The sequence below is a fragment of the Hypomesus nipponensis genome, chromosome 22, assembly GCF_054491055.1.
Source record: "Hypomesus nipponensis isolate SF chromosome 22, ASM5449105v1, whole genome shotgun sequence".
Classification (NCBI taxonomy): domain Eukaryota; kingdom Metazoa; phylum Chordata; class Actinopteri; order Osmeriformes; family Osmeridae; genus Hypomesus; species Hypomesus nipponensis.
The window spans coordinates 10278596-10299812 of record NC_140382.1 but is presented as its reverse complement, the minus strand read 5'-3'; the positions used below and the strand labels follow the sequence as shown (position 1 = coordinate 10299812).

The window sequence follows — 21217 nt, the reverse complement described above, 5'->3', positions numbered from 1 at the left end:
AGCAAACCAATGACCAGTGGTAAGACGACACACCAAGCTAGTGATAAACAACATGCCCCTGACTTGCTGCATTAGTACGATCCACATTCAGCCTTGAGTAATGGTCAAAACATGCAGTAACGACAGCAGTCTTCAATCTTGCACATGGCCTCCATTTTTAAATGCTTAACAAGAGAGAAAGCTTAAAGCAATGAGTTCCGTTATGTCAGAGACTTCTTCAGAATGAAATGTTCAGGTGTTTGTTGACACACCACAGAGGAGTAATGAATGTAATCGTATTGCTGCCAAGTAGCTCTAATGTGCACTATTAGCCCAAAGGCACAAAATAATCCTCTGATTCTGAGGGAATTGTTTGATGGAAAGACAGCAAATTAATGCAGCTTTCAAACCCACTATTTCAGAAGTCTCATCGAGACTAATTTCTGTGTTAATGTTGTTGTGAGTCATGTTTACAAGCATCCTGTATTACAACTGTCTTCATTCAGATGTCAGAAAGATCTAATAAAATAGTTTGTAATTGTGCCTGGCTGGGTTGTGCCTGGGTGGGTCATGGACACAAGGAATGTATGGACCTCTGACATTCTCAAATTTGTTTTGTACTTAGCTTATATCCTTATGTGCACGCAGCAGAGATCAGCTACAGTTATATCTTAATTTGAATTGAGCCATACTAATTAACTAAATAGAAACAAATTATGACACGTGTGCATTAAGGTGAATCTCTATACTTGATGTTCTACCTCTAATAAAAACAACATTTACATTTCAAAGCCCTTTTTAAAATGCACAACAGGCTTTTAAAGCCATCAACATCTTAGGTTCAAACAACCACTCGATATCTAAAGACTCTTGAAAGTAAAGATGTTTTAATTACCTCTGTAGAACTTGAGTCTACTGAAGCATAAAGGACAACAGTGTTTCCGCTACAAACTTTGCAATCTCAAAAAGGGGACCTGCAAATCCTCGGAATAACGTCCGGAGACATTTTCACACGGGTTCACAGATTAGTCACATCCGAACTGTCTCTAATTGGACAACAGGGCTTGACTAATGCTGCGTTTCTCCCGACACATGCATGCCTGCTTCGGGTACAAAGCATACATGAGGAAAATTGGTCTTGGAAGGAAAATGTCTTTTGTTGTAAGTGTTGGGTTGATCCATTGCTCGTTTAATCCTAGAGACAATCTAGAAAACTGCAGTTGCTTGAGTCTACAATAATGAAAAAAGCACAGGCGAGTTTGTGCTTGGTAATAGTCAGGAAAAGGCTGGGACTATTCAGTGGAGCAGAAAACCTTTTATTTACAGGACCACTTAAAAACACAACAGATCAACAGTTACAAGTCCACACACTTACAAAATGCACTTACAAAAAAAAGAAAAGTTTTTCCTTTTGTGATAACAAAATTCATCACAAAGCACAACATTTGATTAATTGAAAGGGCCTGTCTTGAAGTTACTGAACACAGAAGCATATACAGTGCATTTGCATTACATAACTTGCGATACATTGTGCATTTTAAATAAATAAATCTATAACTTTTTAGAACAGTTTTTTTCACTTTAAAAGTGGACATAAATATATTGTTCTCAGTTTGAGTAGACCATGATGGTGTTAAAAGCAAAGACAGACAAAGCTAAAAACTGATAACAGGATAATCTTTCCAATGTAAAACACTTCTGGGCACTAGTTTGGAGACCCACTGTAGTAAGATGACAGCCTGCACAGTTAAGATATTCTACCATACACAACTTAAAAGGGCCAACAGAAGGTACAGAACAGAGCTTTGTCAAGTCAAAAAATAGCTATTTACGATTCCAAACAGCATTAACATATTCCATCTCGATCCACTGGGTTTTATATTAAACCTTTGGGTTCCGAGAATTCATCCATTATTAAAAATAAATGTACAGTTTATAGTGTATAACTCCAGAAAGTTGGCAGATGTGTTATAAATTTATTTTGGGTGATTTTCCTGCCATACAATAACACAACATTAGAGGCACTGCTCTTCCTTCTGTCCAATAACACAAAGCATGTTATCGTATACATTAACAGGTAAAACAGGAACGCCAAATCTCAACTGAGCAAACCACAACATGACACCACGCAACAACTTGCTTTTTCAGAGGCATTCCTTTGTTTTTAGAAACAAATAGCACACCATATAGATTGACAACACTTAGCATAACATAGCAGCATAAATGGCAAAACTGGTTTGGTATGAAATTATAAACAGTTGCTTTATAGCAAGTATACTCGCAATATTGAAATCATAATTTAAGTGAATATAATCTAATAATACTTTCATGAAGTCTTTAAACATTCTATTGGCACACTTAGCTTGCCTACCAACGACTGAGAACTCAACTGTCTGAGTACACACAATATATTTCTCTCTGGCACTATAACTCCTATGTGAAATAAATATATACATATAATATATTAGCAATGCCCCCTCGGAGGGCATGCTTGCTGTAAGGTGAGAGGCTCTAAACATGCGTTTCTGATACTGTAAAACAAGAGTTTGCACAAATCACTATTGATCCACTAAAACATTAATATCTATCAAAGTTCATATGTACAATTAAACAATGTCGGTTGTTAAATAACTACAGAACTCTGTCTAATTGTAGGCCTCCAAATACAAATCCATGCTTTGAGAATGAATGCGGTATCACTCACAACCTAATTATGTTTCTACAATCTGTCAGAGGCCACAAATTAAAACAACAGGACTCTGACGAGCTACAGAGCTACAGTTCCTAGCGTGACCTCACAAACATTCAATTGTTTCCATGACAGCCAACAAGCACAAACAACACAAATCCCCACCACCACCAACACCACAAACCCATCCTACTGTTTTCTTTAAGGCACAAAGAAGGAATGGTCACAGGTGGAGGTCAGTCATCTGGAAAAAAAATATATAAATAAATCCGTTACACTTCGATTCTGGAATCTGTCTATGATTCAACAGAACACTTGGCTGGCCCTGAGGGAGGTGTTTGTGTGTGTGTTTGTTTTGGGGGGTTACACATTTGTCACCCCAAGCTAGAACTGATCTCTGCCCTGTAGGGATGACTGGGAGACCCCATCGGACTGTCTGACAAGTATAAAGCTGGTTCATGCTGAACTGCCCCCCCTTCTCCCACTCCTCTAAGGCCATGGAAACAAACACGCATAAACACTGTGTGTCTGTTTGGCATTCAGACCAAACATGACAAGAGCTGAAGGGCTGGTGGGCGCTGCATTTAGCACATGATGGAGAAACCTGGCTGTAAAATTAACCTGGGATGGGGGGAGACACGCACACACACTCTCCAAAGAGGGAAAAACACTTTCCTTGCCATACTTACACTGAAACTTACAGTCATTGTTCTTCAGCTATGTAAACACACACTTAGCTGGAGCTCTGCGGAAACTCAGGCAATTGTGGTTTTACAGAGGGGTGTGAAAAAATATTTTACAGTCACACATTTACATTCACACATTGTTGCTAGTTCAGGTGCTATCGTAATCCATCATCACAGTAATGTTACGAATTTGACAGATTTGTCCATTCATGTACGACCCTTTCCACACTCACTTTGCTGTTAAGTGATTTGCACTGTTATTACATGTCCACAATCGAGAGTTATTTGGTGCGCTTCAAACACACAGACAACACCCCCATTTTAAGATAATGCCTAGCCAGGCATCATGAATCAGATCAAAACGGCCCGCACAGCTGACAATAACCTTGTGTTTTTGTCAGCTGTACTACATGTTGACTGGGTCTGACAGGAAAATGAATGGGCAACAAACCCGTAACGGCACACACAACACATAAACTTAATTACACCTTTTCTTGCAATTACAATAACTGGCAAGTCTCCAAATGGCTGAAGACATTGATACATGACCACATTATCACAGTATCACGCAAAAGAAGAGCTCAAACTGATCACCATGTACGCTGGATCATGTACACAGCACTGGTGTGACCATGTAAACTGTGGGATCTGCTCAAGAAATAAACAGTCCAAGAAGGATCTTTTTTTTTCCAGGCATGTGCCCTCGCTAATTGCCACAGTCCACGACCTTTCAGATGCTAATCAGTTCCAAGGTTGAGCGCTGTGATCACGGCATGAACCCCTCAATGAGGCATATAGGAGAAACCCTCAGGTGATTAGAGCAAAGATGAAACCACTACAACACAAACCAAGCAAGACAAACCACAGAGCTGTGGCATGCCACGGCGACCTTGCTTAACTGTACTTGAGATGAACTAAAAGGATGGTGTTCACAAAGTCTACTACAAAGAACCTGTTCCGGTGAACTAGATTCAATTCTCATGTTTGTGCTGTTTACTCGTGTGTGCGTTCTGTTTGGAAACATTGATTATTAGTTGTCTTGATACAACTTACTACAGCACTTGGTTCACCACTATCCTGAGTGTGTTTCTGTAAATGTTTCTAATTATGCGTGACTATGTGTCTGTATGTGTGTGTGAGCGTGCTCGCTTTTCTCTCAGGAGAACTCCTCTGCCTCCACTGTGGGGGCGATCCCGGCCTTGACCGCTCTCCCATTCCCATTGCAGTCGTCGGAAATATTCTTCCTGTTGGCGGTGGCGTGGTTCTGGACAGCCCCGCCCCTCCCGGCGTCACCCTCGGCGGGGTCGTACACCACCACGGTGTTGGTGTCCATGCGGGACAAGGTGTACATGCTGCTCTGCCTCGCCGGGTGCAGGCGGGTGGTCCGCAGCTCCAGCTCGTCGTAGCTGGACACCTGGACGAACGGGCACCAGCGGAATGCCCTCTTGAACCCCGCCCGGAACCTGGGGGGAGGGGGGCAGCGGAAGATGGTCGTGATCGAGTGGTTGATGGGAGAGAGCAACAGAGGTGATGAGAGACAGAGAGAGAGGGGCAATAACAGAGAGACAGATAAAGAGAGAGGAGAGAAATGGGTGTCAATCCCACTTTTCCATTAAAGCTGACAGTTGAATCCACAAAAGTATGTTGGCAGCAGCTTCCCAACTTGCCCCTACTGTGTGTGGACAATGGCATGAGCCTTCATGGGCATTTAAGGGGGACTGATGTATTTTCCCCACGACTTGCCTTAAGTGTCAGAGAGGAGGCAAACACATTGTACGTCCCCCAATCAGAGCTGTGCTTATTCTGGAGAAAAAGGCACCCTACACTTCAGTTAATTACCATGAATCCCTAATTGCCCTATTTGCTAATCACCTTTCATGCACTGCCATACACCAACCCCCAAACCATGCAGGGTGCTTGAAGCTGCCTCATGTCTCTGTCATGTTGTTGTATGGTCAGGCTATGATCAGTTTCGCAGAAACAATGCCCATGGCCATGGAAACATTTATTCACTCAGAACCATCTGTGTGTGTTTGTGTAGTCACAAGTATCACACATAATTACTGGGTTGTCTAACAATAATAATCCACCCAATAATGTCCCACTTCAGAGCATGTTTATGAACTGCATGAATCACAGAGTAGATTTAAAGAATCAGCCAGAGTTATTGGACCACTTTGCTAGAGGGGCGCCTTCTAAACTGTGAACAAAGCCTTTCATTTTCAAAAGCAAGATGAGGCAACATTCTGTTGGTTAGAAGACACCAGGAAAGCTTTTTATCTGTGCACTCAACTATGTTCTGATCTCTGTGTGTGTGTTTAGCCTACCTGCTATTCAGACAGCAGTAGATAATGGGGTTGTACATGGTGGAGCTCATGGCCAGCCACAGCACTGACAGGTACACCTGCTGGATGGACTTCCACCTGTTCAGGTACTTGATGAGGCCCGTCACGATGAAGTAGACGTGGTACGGCAGCCAACACAGGGCGAAGGTCACCACCACGATGATCATCATCTTCACCACCTACCAGAGAACACAGGGGACAACGGCTGAGGAACCAGCAGGGAAGAACCCGAGAAGTATCTCCAGCAATACCTCGAGGATTACAAAATAACTGCACACCAAACCTAATAAGAAAGGTTTTCTTGAAATGTGAAATGGTTGAGCCTTGACAAGCTGTACACTATGGCAAGAAATGATTACTGATGTCACTTTAGGCCAGTCTGTTGCCACATACAACACATTGACCAGTGCATCAGGGGTAACAGCAGGGGGTGAGACAATCTCAACTGGATATCTGGTAGAACAAGCCACCGTGAGGGGGAGACTGTAAAAATGACACCAGAGAGACGTGTGAGGGCTGGGATACAGGCCTATAAAACGAGACCAGAACTTTTTCTGAGTACAAGGCAGTAAGGCATTTTACGAGTAGGTTTCACTGGAGTAAATGAAGTTAAACTGTGTTTACATGTCACTGCTTCTGGAGCTAACTCTGACTTACTTACAAAACAGCATCCTGTGATGTCATGTCTACATGTTCTCCAGTTTTGTTTGTGATAATTTTTCTGTACTATTATTCTATATTATATTATGTTAGATATTATATTATACTATAGATATTTTCCTTCATTTTGATATGAATTTGATAGGAACATATAACTAAAATTCTGACAAACTGGGTGGACAAAAGTCAGATGCCATTTTACCATTCAGTTTCTTACTGTTAGTTCAAAATTAGTAAAAATAAAGGAATTATTAAGGTGTTGTTTTATTAGATGCTGCGTGCATCTTTTCTCTCGAGGGAGGAAAGGCAAGCTTCAACACCCAGTTTGGAGAGATTAGTATGATGGATTGACATATTGATTATGGTTCAGCATTGTCAATCATTTCAACAGTGTGATGGATAATTGAGTGACCGTCGTGCTGACAGAACCAAAAACTCTCAAAGAATCAATAAACTGTCAATATGTGGCCTGCTCAGTTCTAATGGGATTCGAGCAACTTTAAACAGAACTCATCAAGATGTGGCAAAGGCACCTCCCTTGTCAAAGGAGCGTGCCATTTATTTGTGTAGGCAATGTTGCAACCCGAACATACAAGACAATGCACAGAAACGATATAAAGTATACGAGTATACAGCATGTTATCTACAGTATATGACTATACAGCAAGCTGTTACCAGCAGACCAAATGACCCCTCCACCTGACCCCACAGGCCGTTTCTAAAGCCTCATGTCTCTGGGAGGGTGAGGCCCCACTGCTCATCCGCATCAAACGATGGGGATCATTCTGATTCCACTGCTGTTCTGTGTAGGAGGATCTACAGGAGACAGGGCCTCCCGTGGTCTCTGAGGTGAAAAGTGGACGCCCCCTTAATAAGGTAATAAGGAACGTCAGGGAGTTGCACTTAGACAATGGTGAGGAAATGAAGGACCAACCTTGGAGACAAATGGAGCAGAGCAGGACTATTTTCAGACAGCTTTGCTGCAAAGTTAGTTGTCAATTGGCTTCATTCTTCCAAACAGATGTGTATGTATTTTTATAAGTACTCGAAAGCATTACAAATATCTTCCTGTTGAATAGTTTACCCCCCCCCCCCTCCTGACAGAACCCCCTCTACCTACTCCCCCATTTCTATCCACTTGAGATCAGGTAAGCATTATAAATATTTCTCTGTTCAATAGTCCACCCCCAAACTCCCCCTCCCCTCCCACATTCCTCTCCATCCTATCCACTTGAGATTCAGGTACTTGAAATTACTATACATTTATCTGTTAAATAGTCCCCCATTCACCCACCCCCCACTCCTCCATCCCTCTCCCTCATCCACATTGACCTCAGGAGAATGAGCTGGCAGGACGTGCAGTGCTGGCCAAGCAGCTGAACAAGTCAGACCCTTCACTTTTGCTCTCTGCGTTACGGCACCGAGAAAAGACTTTCCAAACCTCAAGGCCGTCTCAGGGGGTGGGGCCCGGCATCTGGGTCTCATCTCCTGTCCAAATTGGACTCTCTTCCAAAAGGCAAAGCTATAAAAAAAAAACTATAATAATCGTGCTTGAAAGAGACACTTGAGTCTTGCACAAGCCAAACAGAGCATATTCTCCGCCAGGCATTGCTGCCGCATAGATAAGAATAGAAGTTGAGGTCTGGCATACAAATAAATCAGTTGAGCTGAACAGAGTTCCTCTATCATCTGTAAGTCATCTTATCTGGTCTTCTTTAAGATTGCCTGGACTGTTGCTGTCAGAAAATGGTGCACCGAGGTGTTGTCAATTGTGTTGACAAAAGATGGGACGTTTTTTATCTCATGGTCATGATGGTCTTGTTAACTCTGGTAACTTTTCAAGTGACAACATAGGACTCCAGACAGTTCCCATATTATTGTTCCCCAAAATAATTGACAGTACAGACTATATGTCAGGCCAATGGTCCATGAAAACATCAGAGAACATACACAGTAAATATCCTGGGAAAAGCCTCCAAGTCTTTGGTTTTGGTAAGCTACCAACTCAATAGCTCACGCACATGCACACACCAAACACCTCTAGTTAGTCCATAATTGACTGATGAAGTATTTACTGGAAGTCCACATATGGCAGGTTTCACATTCCACCAATTACAGTCTCCCTTCCTACGTATCTAGGCTGCAGTGTGCATTCCCCGAGGTAGACAAATACCACAGCAAAATCCAGAGAGCAGCCCAGCCACATCCAGAGCACGGCACAATCCTCTTCTTCGGACCAACCACCTTCAGAGGTGACATGGGGACGGCCTCCCACATCCTGTCACACAGGTTATGTAGTGTACAGGTACCAAACACACACACACATCCATGTACGCTATACAATGGGCAAGGTTAGCAGCGAAATGTCTTTGAGCACATAGAGTCTATGGGTGGGCAATCCAGTGAGAGGATTTGTTTTATTAGTCCATAAAAGCTGACAGGTCTGAGAGAGAAACAAGAGAGCTGGAAGAAGGAAACATTGAGAGACTTGACAGTAAATATATATTAGGGGTGTTACGGTACATGTATGCGTGCCGAGAATTGGTGATACGGACGTCATGTTAGTTAACTGATTTAGTCTCTTTTCAGTCTCTAAGTCTAGTTCTGAAACATGATGCTATTGTATCGGACCTCCTGGATAACAATTGTTGTCAAGTGATTGGATTTATGCATGTCAATTCATTAAAATGAATATCAAATTCACTGCGTCTCTCCTGAAACTAAGTACTCACTTTATATTGTCTTGCTGCTAGTTAGGTAGCCAACTTTTCATCCATGAAGAAAACCCTTTCAAATGACCTAATTCAACTACTGTATCGTTTAGCTTCACTTTTACCTCATCAACTTTTTCCATATACTTTTCCGTGCAATATCTCACTGTGGAATGGTAGGAGAAAACAGGAAAATCCCAAACTGACAAAATTGTGGTTAGAACCGACATGCATGTATTTTACAGTCTAGTTAGTGTTTACAGTCTAGATAGTGCCCATTTTATACAATATGCCGAGAACACAATGCACATTATTACTGACTTGGAAGCAACAGCAGCATGAAAGGTTGAGCGCTGCCCCTGGCTACAGGAAATGAGGTGGGCTATGCCCTTAACCAGCACAGACATCTGACAGATTTTGATGCACAGGCTGATTCAAATAAAACCTCAACAGTGAGTCATCTACGCTATGCACACCAAACTTCCGACAGTATATTTGTGGGATGTGATTATAATGGATTTAGATTCAACCATAATGCCAATTGGGTATATTCAGTATCATATGACGTAGAGGCGGGATCAGGCATGTGATGTACGCTCTGTGTGCAATGCTCTTTGAGCAAAGGAGCACTTTCAGTAACACACCTATTCTGCCATGGTGCTCAAAAGAACGCTTCCAAACCTCCTTCCTGCCGTCTGTCTGTCCATCTGTCTATCTAATCTTGCTCTTCCTGGCTCTGCAGTTACCTGACAGACTGCTAATGGTGTTGACTCATCCATTCTATTCATCTTAGCTGTGGATAAAAAAGAAAACACTTTCAAAGGGCAGTACAAAAAGCTGCACTAGATCAAACATCAGCCTTTATCCACAAGAATGGAAAGTTGGAAGCTAAGTGTTTTTTCATTGGAAAAGTAACGCCTGATTGGAGATACTGTAGTTAGGGGATTTAATTAAAATGTCAAACACAAAGATACATTGATATTTGTTCATATTACTGTGCTGTATCTGAGAGTAATTCAAAGCAATTCTATACCTTACGAATTTCTGCTACAAATGCCAGCTACAGATGTACAGTTATAATGCATTGTTATTGTTATACCCTCAAACTAAATGTGAAACTTTGCATATCTGTGTTGTTGTCTGAAAAGGGTATGAAAATCATTTAAATGAGCTGGTCACCCCCCAAAAACCAGCGGACAAAACGAGACAAAATGACTGAGTTTGCTCAAATGTGTCAGCAGACCCTGGCACTATAGAACCTCACTCAACACAGTAAATGGCTTCCCTTGTATTGATCCTTGCTATGGAAATAACAGCCAGGGGGCCCTTATCGACCACCAAGTAAAACAAACACATGCATGTCTGCTCTCAAGCCATGCCCTCGCGTCACCAGCCCCAACCCCACCTTTCTCCGACCAGCCCCAACCTTCTCCGACCAGCCACACACACACACACACACACACACACACACACACACACACACACACACACACACACACACACACACACACACACACACACACACACACACACACACACACACACACACACACACACACACACACACACACACACACACACACACACACACACACACACACACACACACACCTCTTATGTCGTGTTCTCACGATACCATATTGTTACAGACCTGACCAAAATGCAGCACACCCACCCTGTGTACACCAAAAAAGAACAATGCTCTAATGAGAACACGGCATAATGCTGCATTCTCAGTGCAGCGTACCTGGCAGCACAGGGTGTACATTCTCTACATTATTGGGCCACATACTGATAGACTACTGTGCAGGATTTTTTTTTTTTTTTTACATTTGTGCTCTGATTGGCCTTGCGCATCCATACACACTCAAAAGTTGAGCTTTTCTTCACTTTTAAGTCCGCAACAAGGAAATCACCCTTTGGAAATCACAGGTATTGCATCAAAACTCACCAGATCAAGCACACATATACAATGTGGCAACACAAAGTAAAATACCATACAAATTAAACACACTGCCTTTCAAAAAAACACTGCCTTTCAAAAAAACCAATCATCCTCATCGTTGTTACACACATATCCCCATTCCAAAGAGCACCTCAAATCAACTGATTTTGAGTCCAGGAAGTGCTCTTACCCAAATATTTGTTTGATCTTTGTCGTTTGTTGAAAAACAGCTGGACAAACAGCATTTCCTTAGGAGTGCTGCAGGACGACTGTGCACTGTGGGCTGTGATGGTCACGCCGGGGAAACTGGGAATATGGCGCTGATTACGTGCTGTGACGGCTCTGCACGTTGGCTCATCTGGAGATGCTCTGTCACTGGGTAATCACACCCAGGCTGTGACAGAGCTCTCTGGTCCAACAGGTTATCACACACATGGGGATGTTGGCTACCTGCTGGGGCTTTCTCTAAGGATGGAAGAAATCCACAGAGAGCCAATCAATACATCTTAACAACCTCCAATGGAAGTGCTTTGATAAAGAAAATCAAGCTGTTATCTTTGAAAACACTGTTTAGTTACACGTACCTGCAGTGTTAAAAAGATAAATAATTTGTCCCTGTCATTTGGGATGAAAGCAGAATTCAGAGTCTTTTATTGCGCTGAAAAACAGCAGGCTGACTGAGGAAAAATCCTTTGTAGCCCCCTTTCTCGTCACACAGTAACAAAAGAAAATTGTTAATGTGTTAAAAAGGTCTAGAGTATTCTCAGAGGGAATTTTAAAAGCTGTCAAGTCGTTTAGTCCTTTTGTTTCAAAGACTCAATGTGAAACCTTGTTTCCTGGTTCCTACTTAACTAATATGTCTGCTCTCAGGGACAACAAGAGCTAGAGACATGAGGGGAAATTAAAATGGCCAGGTTGATGAAACTCCCACGTAGCCTATAATAAATTACCGTAGGCCTACAGAAAGACAAATAGGCCATTTAAGATTACTTTGAATTTGTTGAAGGATCCTTGAGAATTGTTTACAACAGTATTCCTCACATGCACCAGCACATCCGTATTAGTAGGTCTCGCTGAAACCCTTCATGTTTTAAATGGCTATGATTGGATGTCAATATGTGTGCTCCATTTCTCAGACACAAACCTGTTCACAACCTGTAGGGTATCCATCTTTTCACAATTCTGTCCATATTCATGTATAATTAAACAATTTATTTACACAGTAACCTCGTAGCATCTTTAGAAAAGTGTCAGTTGTATCAAACCATAAAAACGGTGTCTTCCTTTCCAAGACAAAGCGAGAAGTATGCTCCACTGCTGTTTATTGCTCCTTTTTTTTCATCAACATATTCTCAATCAAATTCTTGTTCCTGAGAGATATACATTTTAATAACCCGTTAGACATCCATTATGGATGAAAAGAATAATAACAACAACAACATTTGAGCAGAGCAGTAGGGGAGGAACAAAATTTGTCATCTGCTGAAAATCTGTCTTTAATGACAATTTGAATGTATCTAATTGATGTTGAATCATGCAGCAACTGCGAAGGGTGGTCTTAGGGCATGGCCACTTCATTGGATTTATAATGCATCATTATGCAGTAAATGACTAACTGTTAGTTTCAGGACAACTGGAAGAAGATGAGCCACTGAAAACAAAGCCCTGAGACTGTAAGAAATGGGGGAGGACATTTTTCTTGGGCAGAAGTGATATATATAAATATTCAAGACCCTCAACCCACTCAGACCTTACTACAAAAGGCCTTTCAGATTGTTGTCATGGTTGTACCAATATTAGCAGAAATCAAAAGCTACTTCCCGTCAATCATTATAAGAACCCACATACCCTCTATATATATTTCTCTGTGCTGCTTTTAAGAGTACCCACAACATAAGAGTTCTATCAGCAACACAAACCATAGCTTCCCATGTCTCATCTACACCCTGGACACAAAAGTAAAAAAATGAGTTGATACCATAGGTAGCAAACAGGCGGAGTACTGAAAGTGCCTGTCAGACTTGTATTAGCATGTCTTTCAAAATGCCATACACTTTTCAGTAATTGATTTTGAGGGAAGCGCGAAATGTGCACACTGCACACAATTTAGCCTGCCAGAAACCTCAAATGTCTCTCAAGAACATGCAGGCTGTTATACTTGTAGCTACTTTACAATGGCTCCCTGGTACCTTCAGAATTTACTTTAAGGTCCTTTTCCTCACATACAAAGCTCTACAAGGACAAGGATCTAGCTGCATTGCTAAGTCCCTTATAAACTACACACCAGCTAGAACACTGCTATCATCAAATGCAGGCCTATTAGAGGTCACCAGAAGCAGTCATAAGAAGATTGTTGATTCGGGCTTTGTCAATTACGCCCCAAAATTATGGAACAAATTACCCATAAATATCAGGGAAGCAAACACGCTAGATATTTTTTAAAGACAGCTTAAAACCTTACCTTTTTACCGAAGCATTTAAGTCATTTTATCTTAGAAGGGTTTTACTACTTTTATTAGTTATATTATTGTTTTTATAGATTTGCTATTTTAATTATTACTTTTATCACTTGTATTATTGTTTTTATTGAGTTTATGTAAAGCACCTTGAGCTACAATTCTTGTATGAAATGTGCTATATAAAGTCAAAGTCTTAATTACTTACTTCTGTGCCGTGATGTCAATCACATATCAGCCGCCCTATAACAAAGCTTGTTTACATTCTGCAGCACAAATTGGATTCTAACAGTGGTGCCTGCAGTTCTGCCTCACATCCCCACACTTCAGATGGCTCTAGCATTGTCACACGTGTGCCTTCAGGATTAAAAATCAGGTCTTCTTGGGTAACCTAGCAATAACACTAAAAGATAATACACAGACCAACACACGGTAACATGCATACACATTTTGTCTGCTGAGAGACTGAGTATGCAAGTCCACTTCCAGAGCAGCACAAGTCATCTGTCTGGTATATGGTCATGGATGGGTTCTTCCCAGGGAAAAGCCATTGTAGGGCCAAACATTAATAGATTCTACTTGTCAGAGATTGTCACAGAATGGATTAAACAGAAAACAATGGAGCTCACTGCTGAATCTGTTCGTTGTGAAGATGATAAGAGATAATAATGATAGTCAAGAGACCGTTGCTTCTCGATGACTTGCTGCCCTCTTCCAACCTGAACACCAAGCCCATTACAACCTGCCCACATCAAGCCCTGTTACAACCTGCCCACATCAAGCACTGTTAGAACCTGCCCACATCAAGCCCTGTTACAACTTGCCCCCATCAAGCCCTGTTAGAACCTGCCCACATCAAGCCCCGTTAGAACCTGCCCACATCAAGCCCCGTTAGAACCTGCCCACACCAAGCCCTGTTAGAACCTGCCCACATCAAGCCCTGTTACAACTTGCCCAAATCAAGCCGTTAGAACCAGCCCACATCAAGCCCCGTTAGAACCTGCCCACATCAAGCCCTGTTACAACCTGCCCACACCAAGCCTTGTTACAACCTGCCCACACCAAGCCCTGTTACCACCCTGCAGGTAGCAGAGAGGACAAGCTGAGGCTGACTCTACTAAACGAAAGCCCCTGGTAGACTCGATCATTATTCTACTTTCTGCCTATAATTTCTGCTTACTTAAATTTTCTTCAAGGACCCTTCGTTCAAGCACACATTCAGGGACCCGACCACTCAGTTTTACTGTCAATTCTAAAAACAGTCATCCAGCATGGTTGTGTCACTGTGGCCGGGATTTTAAGCCTGTTTCTGTGCCCAGCTATCTGTGTTGACAAAACCAAATCATGTCTTTTGCCAAAGAGAGTTGAATGACCTAGGCAAACAAAGACAACAAATGATCACTTGACAGCCCTATCTAATATGCTATAAGTTTTTGCAACAACACCACTGTCCACATCAAATAGATCTGCTCAGTGCCCTGTGCTCTAACAGCATTTTACTGAAAAACATGATGCTCGGAAAATTGGCCGTGGACGATGAAAGTGACACTAAGCCTTTATAGTCTCAGTATCTATATTATCTGTGACAGTAGTGCTCAAGGCCTGGGCTCTCTCCCCTAACAGATTCTGAGCGGGGTCAGCAACACCTAACCTTACGCTACCTAGGACATTATCCCCGGGGGGAAGGACATTCAGTCGACTCTCACTCGTTCAAAACCAAGTATGGTTACACCGGGGGTATGGAGGGAGGAGAGTCTGTGTACAGACAGGACGTGAAATGTTCTAACCCACTTTTAATTTGCAGCAACTGTCCCTTTTTATAAGTGCAGGACTCATAAAAAAAATCTTTTCGGGCTCGGCTGTGGGGAAAAAAAACATACCGCAACAACATGAAGATCAAGATGCATCAGGAGATTAAAGGGAATGAAAGAGTAAAAACATATACTCTAAAATCGCTGCAACGCATACGAATGCACGCACATCACAGACACACCATGTACTGGGACCTACTCTGTCTATTATTGATTCAGGCAGGCTCATTTACGCTGCATGGGAGTATAAGGAGCCTCCCTGTATTCTGAAGTATTCATTAATGACAAGAGGTTTCAAGCTGCGGTCAATGATCAATGCCACTGGCAATGACAGCATAATGGCAGGGGCCCCAAATCAGAGCTAATTAAATTGAGTTAACCACAGCACCACAGACAAAATAACCATGACAACTGTACCAGAACACGCTTCAGAGTTCCCCACCCTACACTTTGTTAAAAAGAACTAACTTTGCTAAGCAGAGCACACTTCGCTAAGAATAGTAGTCTTCGCATAGAAAAGCAAGCATCGCTGAACAGAGCTCACTTCACACATTTCACACATAACCACAGCCATGAGACCACAGTGATGGATCCAAATGACACCAAAAACAAACAACTGAGTTCTTTTGGTTTGGATCCAAATGGATATTGCATAGGTTGTCGGTCTCCATGGCAGGCTTCTTGTCAGCATCAGTGCCCAGCCAGGTGTTATGCTGTCTCCTGCCATTTGGACTGGAGTGGTGGGGAGTGAGCAAACTCCCAGCGCACATGGGAGTCTACATTAACATTCAGAAAACATTCAAAATACTAATTGTGGCACAGCGTAAGGGTTTAGTGAGGACAAAGAGCAGGCAGGTCTAAGCAAACTAAGCCACGTATTCATGGTCCCTTGTAGAGGGTGGGGCTGGGGCACTAGGTCTATTCAGGTATCACCTCAGATTGGGCTGTCTTTCTGAGCGTTGGCACCATTTATTTTCTCTGACAGACCTTAACCTCGGTCAGAGTTGTTTGCTCGTGAGATGGAAATATTATTGTTGCCAGAGACAGCTCCCCTGACTATCTCCTGCCACACTGAACCAGAAGGTAGAAGGTTTTAAAAACTCCTACCAAAACTCTCCTGAATTACCGGGAACAATTTAAAGTATCCACTCAAATATTTTTCTTTCTTTCACCGCCCTCTTTCTGTCTTCTTCTCCATCATGTGTTACAGAAGGACTCTGCTCTCACCTTCCTCTTGGCTCTGAGCTGGCCGTGGTAGTTGTCTGAAGAGTTCCCAGGGATCTCTCCTCCCCACAAGGTCACGCCCACGATGGTGTAGGTGATGCCCATCACCACTAGGGGCAGCAAGTACACCAGCACCATCACAATTATGTGGTACCTGCACACAAACAGTTAAACACGGCCATCAACAAAAGCAGTATTTGGTTCAGTATTATCTTACGGAAACTGGAGGAGTTGGGAGGTGAACAGTGTGACATAAATCAAACTGATAAAAATGTAGGCAGGTCAACACAGTATTATAAATCTGGTCTAGTATCAAAGACAGATATGAGTAGTGAGGCGAGGGAAGGAGAGTGGATGAAAGGATTAGTAGAGACTTATAGTATGACCGGTGAAACTAAGATCAGAAATAATGGGAGAGTTATTGTGTGTGTTTCTGTGTGTTGGTGTGTGTGTGTGTCTGCATATGTGTGTGTGTGCTTGTATTGGTGTGTGTGCCCCCTCACATGAATGAGTCGTCCGCGGGTCGAGGCCAGGCCACGTAGCAGATGGTCCTGCGAGGCATCCTGCGGAGGGTGGAGTAGAAGCAGAGAGGGAAGGCCAGGGCCACAGCCAGAGCCCAGATACTCACGATCACCACCTTGGTGGCAGTGGCCGACAGGCGAGGCTTCAAGGGATGGATGATGGCCATGTACCTGTGCAGGTCAGAGATCACAGGGTCCAGATGTCAGAGGATAAGGTTCAGTGGTCCAACACTTCTTTATGAAGCAAAAATTATTGTTGCCCACTTTCATCTTAAATGAGAGAACACCTTTTCACATATTTCCAGTAGTCATATAAACTATTAGGTGGAGAACTCTCCAACCGATTTGTAAAATAATTCAATAAAACAAATAAAGAGCCTCATTTTCTCACATTTCTCTCTCCATCTTAACCCCTAAAGGGGAAAAGTAGCCAATGTACATCAGGCTGTCATTGTTTCCTTCGAGTTCGCTTCACAGAAAATTCAAATTTCACATCCTCTTCACTGTACTTGGTTATCTTGCTTCATTCATATCAACAACGGATTTTGAGAAATCCCAGCCTGAGTTGAACAATAGAACGTGCAAATGAGGCAGAGATTATTACCCTGCCTAAACTGTGAGCCAGGGAAGGAGATATGCTGAGTATATTACCCTGATGAATGAATTCCATCCTCTGGTACATACCACACTGATGGACTGTCAAGAGTAGAGGGTAAAGGATGCCAATTGAAACGCAGGCATACTCAGACTACACTCTTCATGACTGTCTGAGGGTATTCATCACCTCGTCACCTCAATGATGGACGTTCCCTAGAAGACATACCCACAGACCTCCCTAACCGCCTCCAGTAATTAATTGTTATTTATGTTGAGTGGCACTCGTCAGTCCAGGATGGGAGACTGGACAGGAATCACTTGTTTAATTCAGAATCAATTATACACCAGCCATCTGCCAGAGCTCTCGGCTTGTTGAGGGTACTGGACTGGCTTTAAAGGTTATTTTGATGTCTCTACTCTGTCTGCATACGTGTACTCAAAATAATGAAATGGCATATGTTCATGAAGCGGACACTCAGAAACACAGCCTATGTACATGGGGGAAACCTTCAAACATATTTAGAAACAGTTAGAAATGTACACATACAGAACCAAGTCATTTGCACATTTCCTTCCCATTCTTATTTGTGATCTATTTTGGGGGGGAATTTAAACTTATTATTATCAAAAGATACACAATATTTACACATTATACAATAAAAAAATAAGCTACTTAGGTTTTACACACCAACTGCTAAAGGTGAGGAGAAGGAGGAAAAGGTCTTGTGTGTGTGTAAATAATTTACATTTAGTAATTTAGCAGAGACTCTTATACAGAGCGACTTACAGTAAGTACAGTGACATTTCCCCGAGGCAAGTTGGATGAAGTGCCTTGCCCAAGGACACAATGTCATTTTAGCACGGCCGGGAATCGAACTGGCGACCTTCAGATTACTAGCCCGATTCCCTAACCGCTCAGCCACCTGACTCGTAAATCGAATCAATCCAACTATCAAAAAATCACCACACCTCAGACAGGCAGCTGTCACACACAGCAAGTTTGTACTTGTGCACACACGTATTGGGGACCTCGTCTGGTTGATGTCACACATTATCCGTTTTTGATCTGACAGCCAACAGGAAGTCTCTTCGGCAGCTCCAGTGTACACAGAGATATAGAGGGAAGCTGCAGCAAGTATTTGAGGAAGCGTTCGAGAAACAGTCTTGAACCATAGAACCTCTGCCATTTTCAAGATGTCAACAGAACCGCGCCACATTTTGGCAACAAAGTCTGAGACTCAAGGTCACAGACTAAATATGTAGGTCAAATCATAGGTATTATTTTTGTCTGGTTTCCAGGGTGATGACATGAAGGGGACACTGTGGTCCCCAAACCAGAACTCGATGGAAGGACATAAGCTGTATAGAAAATGATTTTCTGAGTGGGGGGGACAGGACATCTAGTAGCTCAGAGGAGGCCATCTTGTTTCTCATGGAACTGTGGACAATCTCCTAAATTTAAGTCACACATCCTTGGCCTGTGTACACCCACTGCAGGCTTTCTCCACACACACAGCGTGTGCACTCCTACACACACACAAACACTTTCGCTGTCACAAAGATGACTTCTGAGGATGTGGGTTTCAATGTTTAATTGAACGATTGAAACTTTGATCAGGTTTACTGGTCAACTCAATATATAAATCATGGAGGAACATGTTTGAATCATCTCATTACATGATACCGTAGGAGGAGGAAATAAAAAAGTGACACACAGTGTGCCAGAGATTATTCAAATTTTTCCATAAACAACTTTCCCCATTTCCTAAAAGACAACACATTCATAAAACATATTTATAGTCTTCGATCTCTGAAAGCTCCATTCTCAAAACTTTAACCCGTACAATACTAATGCAGCGCATCACGACAGGGGAGAACACATCTGCATCCATATACATAAGGCCAACATTATGGAATAGTGGCTACATTAACATGCATATTGAGAAAAACCCATTCCTCCAGTGAAGTGATGTGAAACGGATGCACAATAACATTACAGCCCACTAGGGCCTCCATCACCAAAATGGATGTGCTCAGGCCTCTCTGGTGTCGCCCCCTGGAGTTGCCATAAATAATTTATCAGAGCCAGAGATTGAACAGCAATGGTGCGGGAGCTAGCCAATTTGTCAAATGGCATTAATTAGTTTTAGCCAAGCCGTCTGGGTTGGGAGTTTAGATCAGTTAATGGCCAGAGGTGTTTTTGGTTTTCCCTGAGCAAGCTGTATCAGAGTGTGGAGGTTGGAGAGGGTCTGGGTTGTTTCTGTTTTGAGGGGACATACATCTTGATTCTTGCTTCTGCTTAGAACATGCACTGCAACTACCCCACCCCACCACACACGCGCGCGCGCGCGCGCGCACACTAACTCCCCCCCTTTTAAATCCCATGCTGTTAGTGTAGCCAGATAACTAAATGGAGTGAATGGGAAAGTGAACATCTGCGAGGCTAATTAGAAGGAAACAATGGCAGACGGATTCACTGATGTCTATTAATAACACGTAAGCGAAAAACATATCTATATTTTATATTTCAAGTAAGAGCTGATTAACACACATTAACACACATTGTGCTCCAATATGTGTTGAACCATTGGAATTTACCAATTGAGAAAAGTTGCACAGGCAAATGTATGACTTCAAATTGATTTCAATTGCATCCCCAATACCTGTCAACGGCGATTGCTGTCATGGAATAGATGCTGGCAAACACGGCAGTTACTGGAAAAAAGTTGTGGAATTTGCAATAAGCTTCTCCGAAGTACCATTCTCCGTGGGAAGCGTAAATAAAGTTGATCAAAGTATTGAAGGCAGCCATGGATGCGTCTGAAAACGCCAAGTTTAAAAGGAAATAATTTGTCACTGTCCGCATTCGTTTGTGGGCAAGGATTATCCAAATTACAATTAAATTCCCGAAGACTGCAACTGTTAGTACGGAGCTGTAGGCTACCGACCACAACGCCACGCGCCAGGGAGGTTGAACAAACTGATTGGTATAGTTCCCCGTGATATTCGATCCGTTGTGCACCGCAGCCATTCTGGTTCCTAGTTTACTATGTCAAAGATAGTTATGTTTTTAAATTATTATTAATTATTTCCGCGATAACAGTACCGAGAATGCCACTGCTACAGCCGAACAAGGGTAAGGTTGCACCTTTTCCACAGCCCTCTACTCCACGTTTAAAATACAATTTCCTTTTCTATCCAACTAAATTAGTCTGGATGCATGTCTTTCAGACTTCTTCGAATAAAAATACGAAATAATTTTGCGATATGAAGACGTGGGGCAAGTTCCCACAGTGTAGTGACCACACTGTAGTCCCTCTACTCTCCTATTAAATGCAGACAGGCGCGCGGTCCACAGCAACAGCCAATGTACTCTGTGACGCACCAATGGCACAGATAAAGCGAGAATTTGATTGATTTTGGCAGGCTGCCGTTTTTAAACTTAGTGGGGACAAATATAGGTTAGAGCGAGAGCATCCCTCTGCTATTTAATCAATCCGTTAGAGTCATTGCTTCTTTTTTTCGAACGGAAAAAACTGTTTGCAACAGAATGTGAACAGGTTGCAGTTCAGTTTGGCACAAAACCAAAAGCA

General features: G+C 42.5%; 1 protein-coding gene across 1 annotated transcript; it reads right to left on the bottom strand.

Annotated features, from left to right (window-relative positions):
* Positions 1-1279: 1279 nt before the first annotated feature.
* On the bottom strand, positions 1280-20955 carry LOC146236431 (neuromedin-K receptor-like). Its single transcript, XM_084687095.1, has 5 exons — positions 20288-20955; positions 17010-17198; positions 16510-16660; positions 5682-5878; positions 1280-4817 (listed from the first exon to the last, which is right to left on the bottom strand). Exons 1-5 carry the CDS (start codon positions 20653-20655, stop codon positions 4511-4513), a joined length of 1212 nt encoding a protein of 403 aa, XP_084543221.1. The 5' UTR covers positions 20656-20955; the 3' UTR covers positions 1280-4510.
* Positions 20956-21217: the final 262 nt, after the last annotated feature.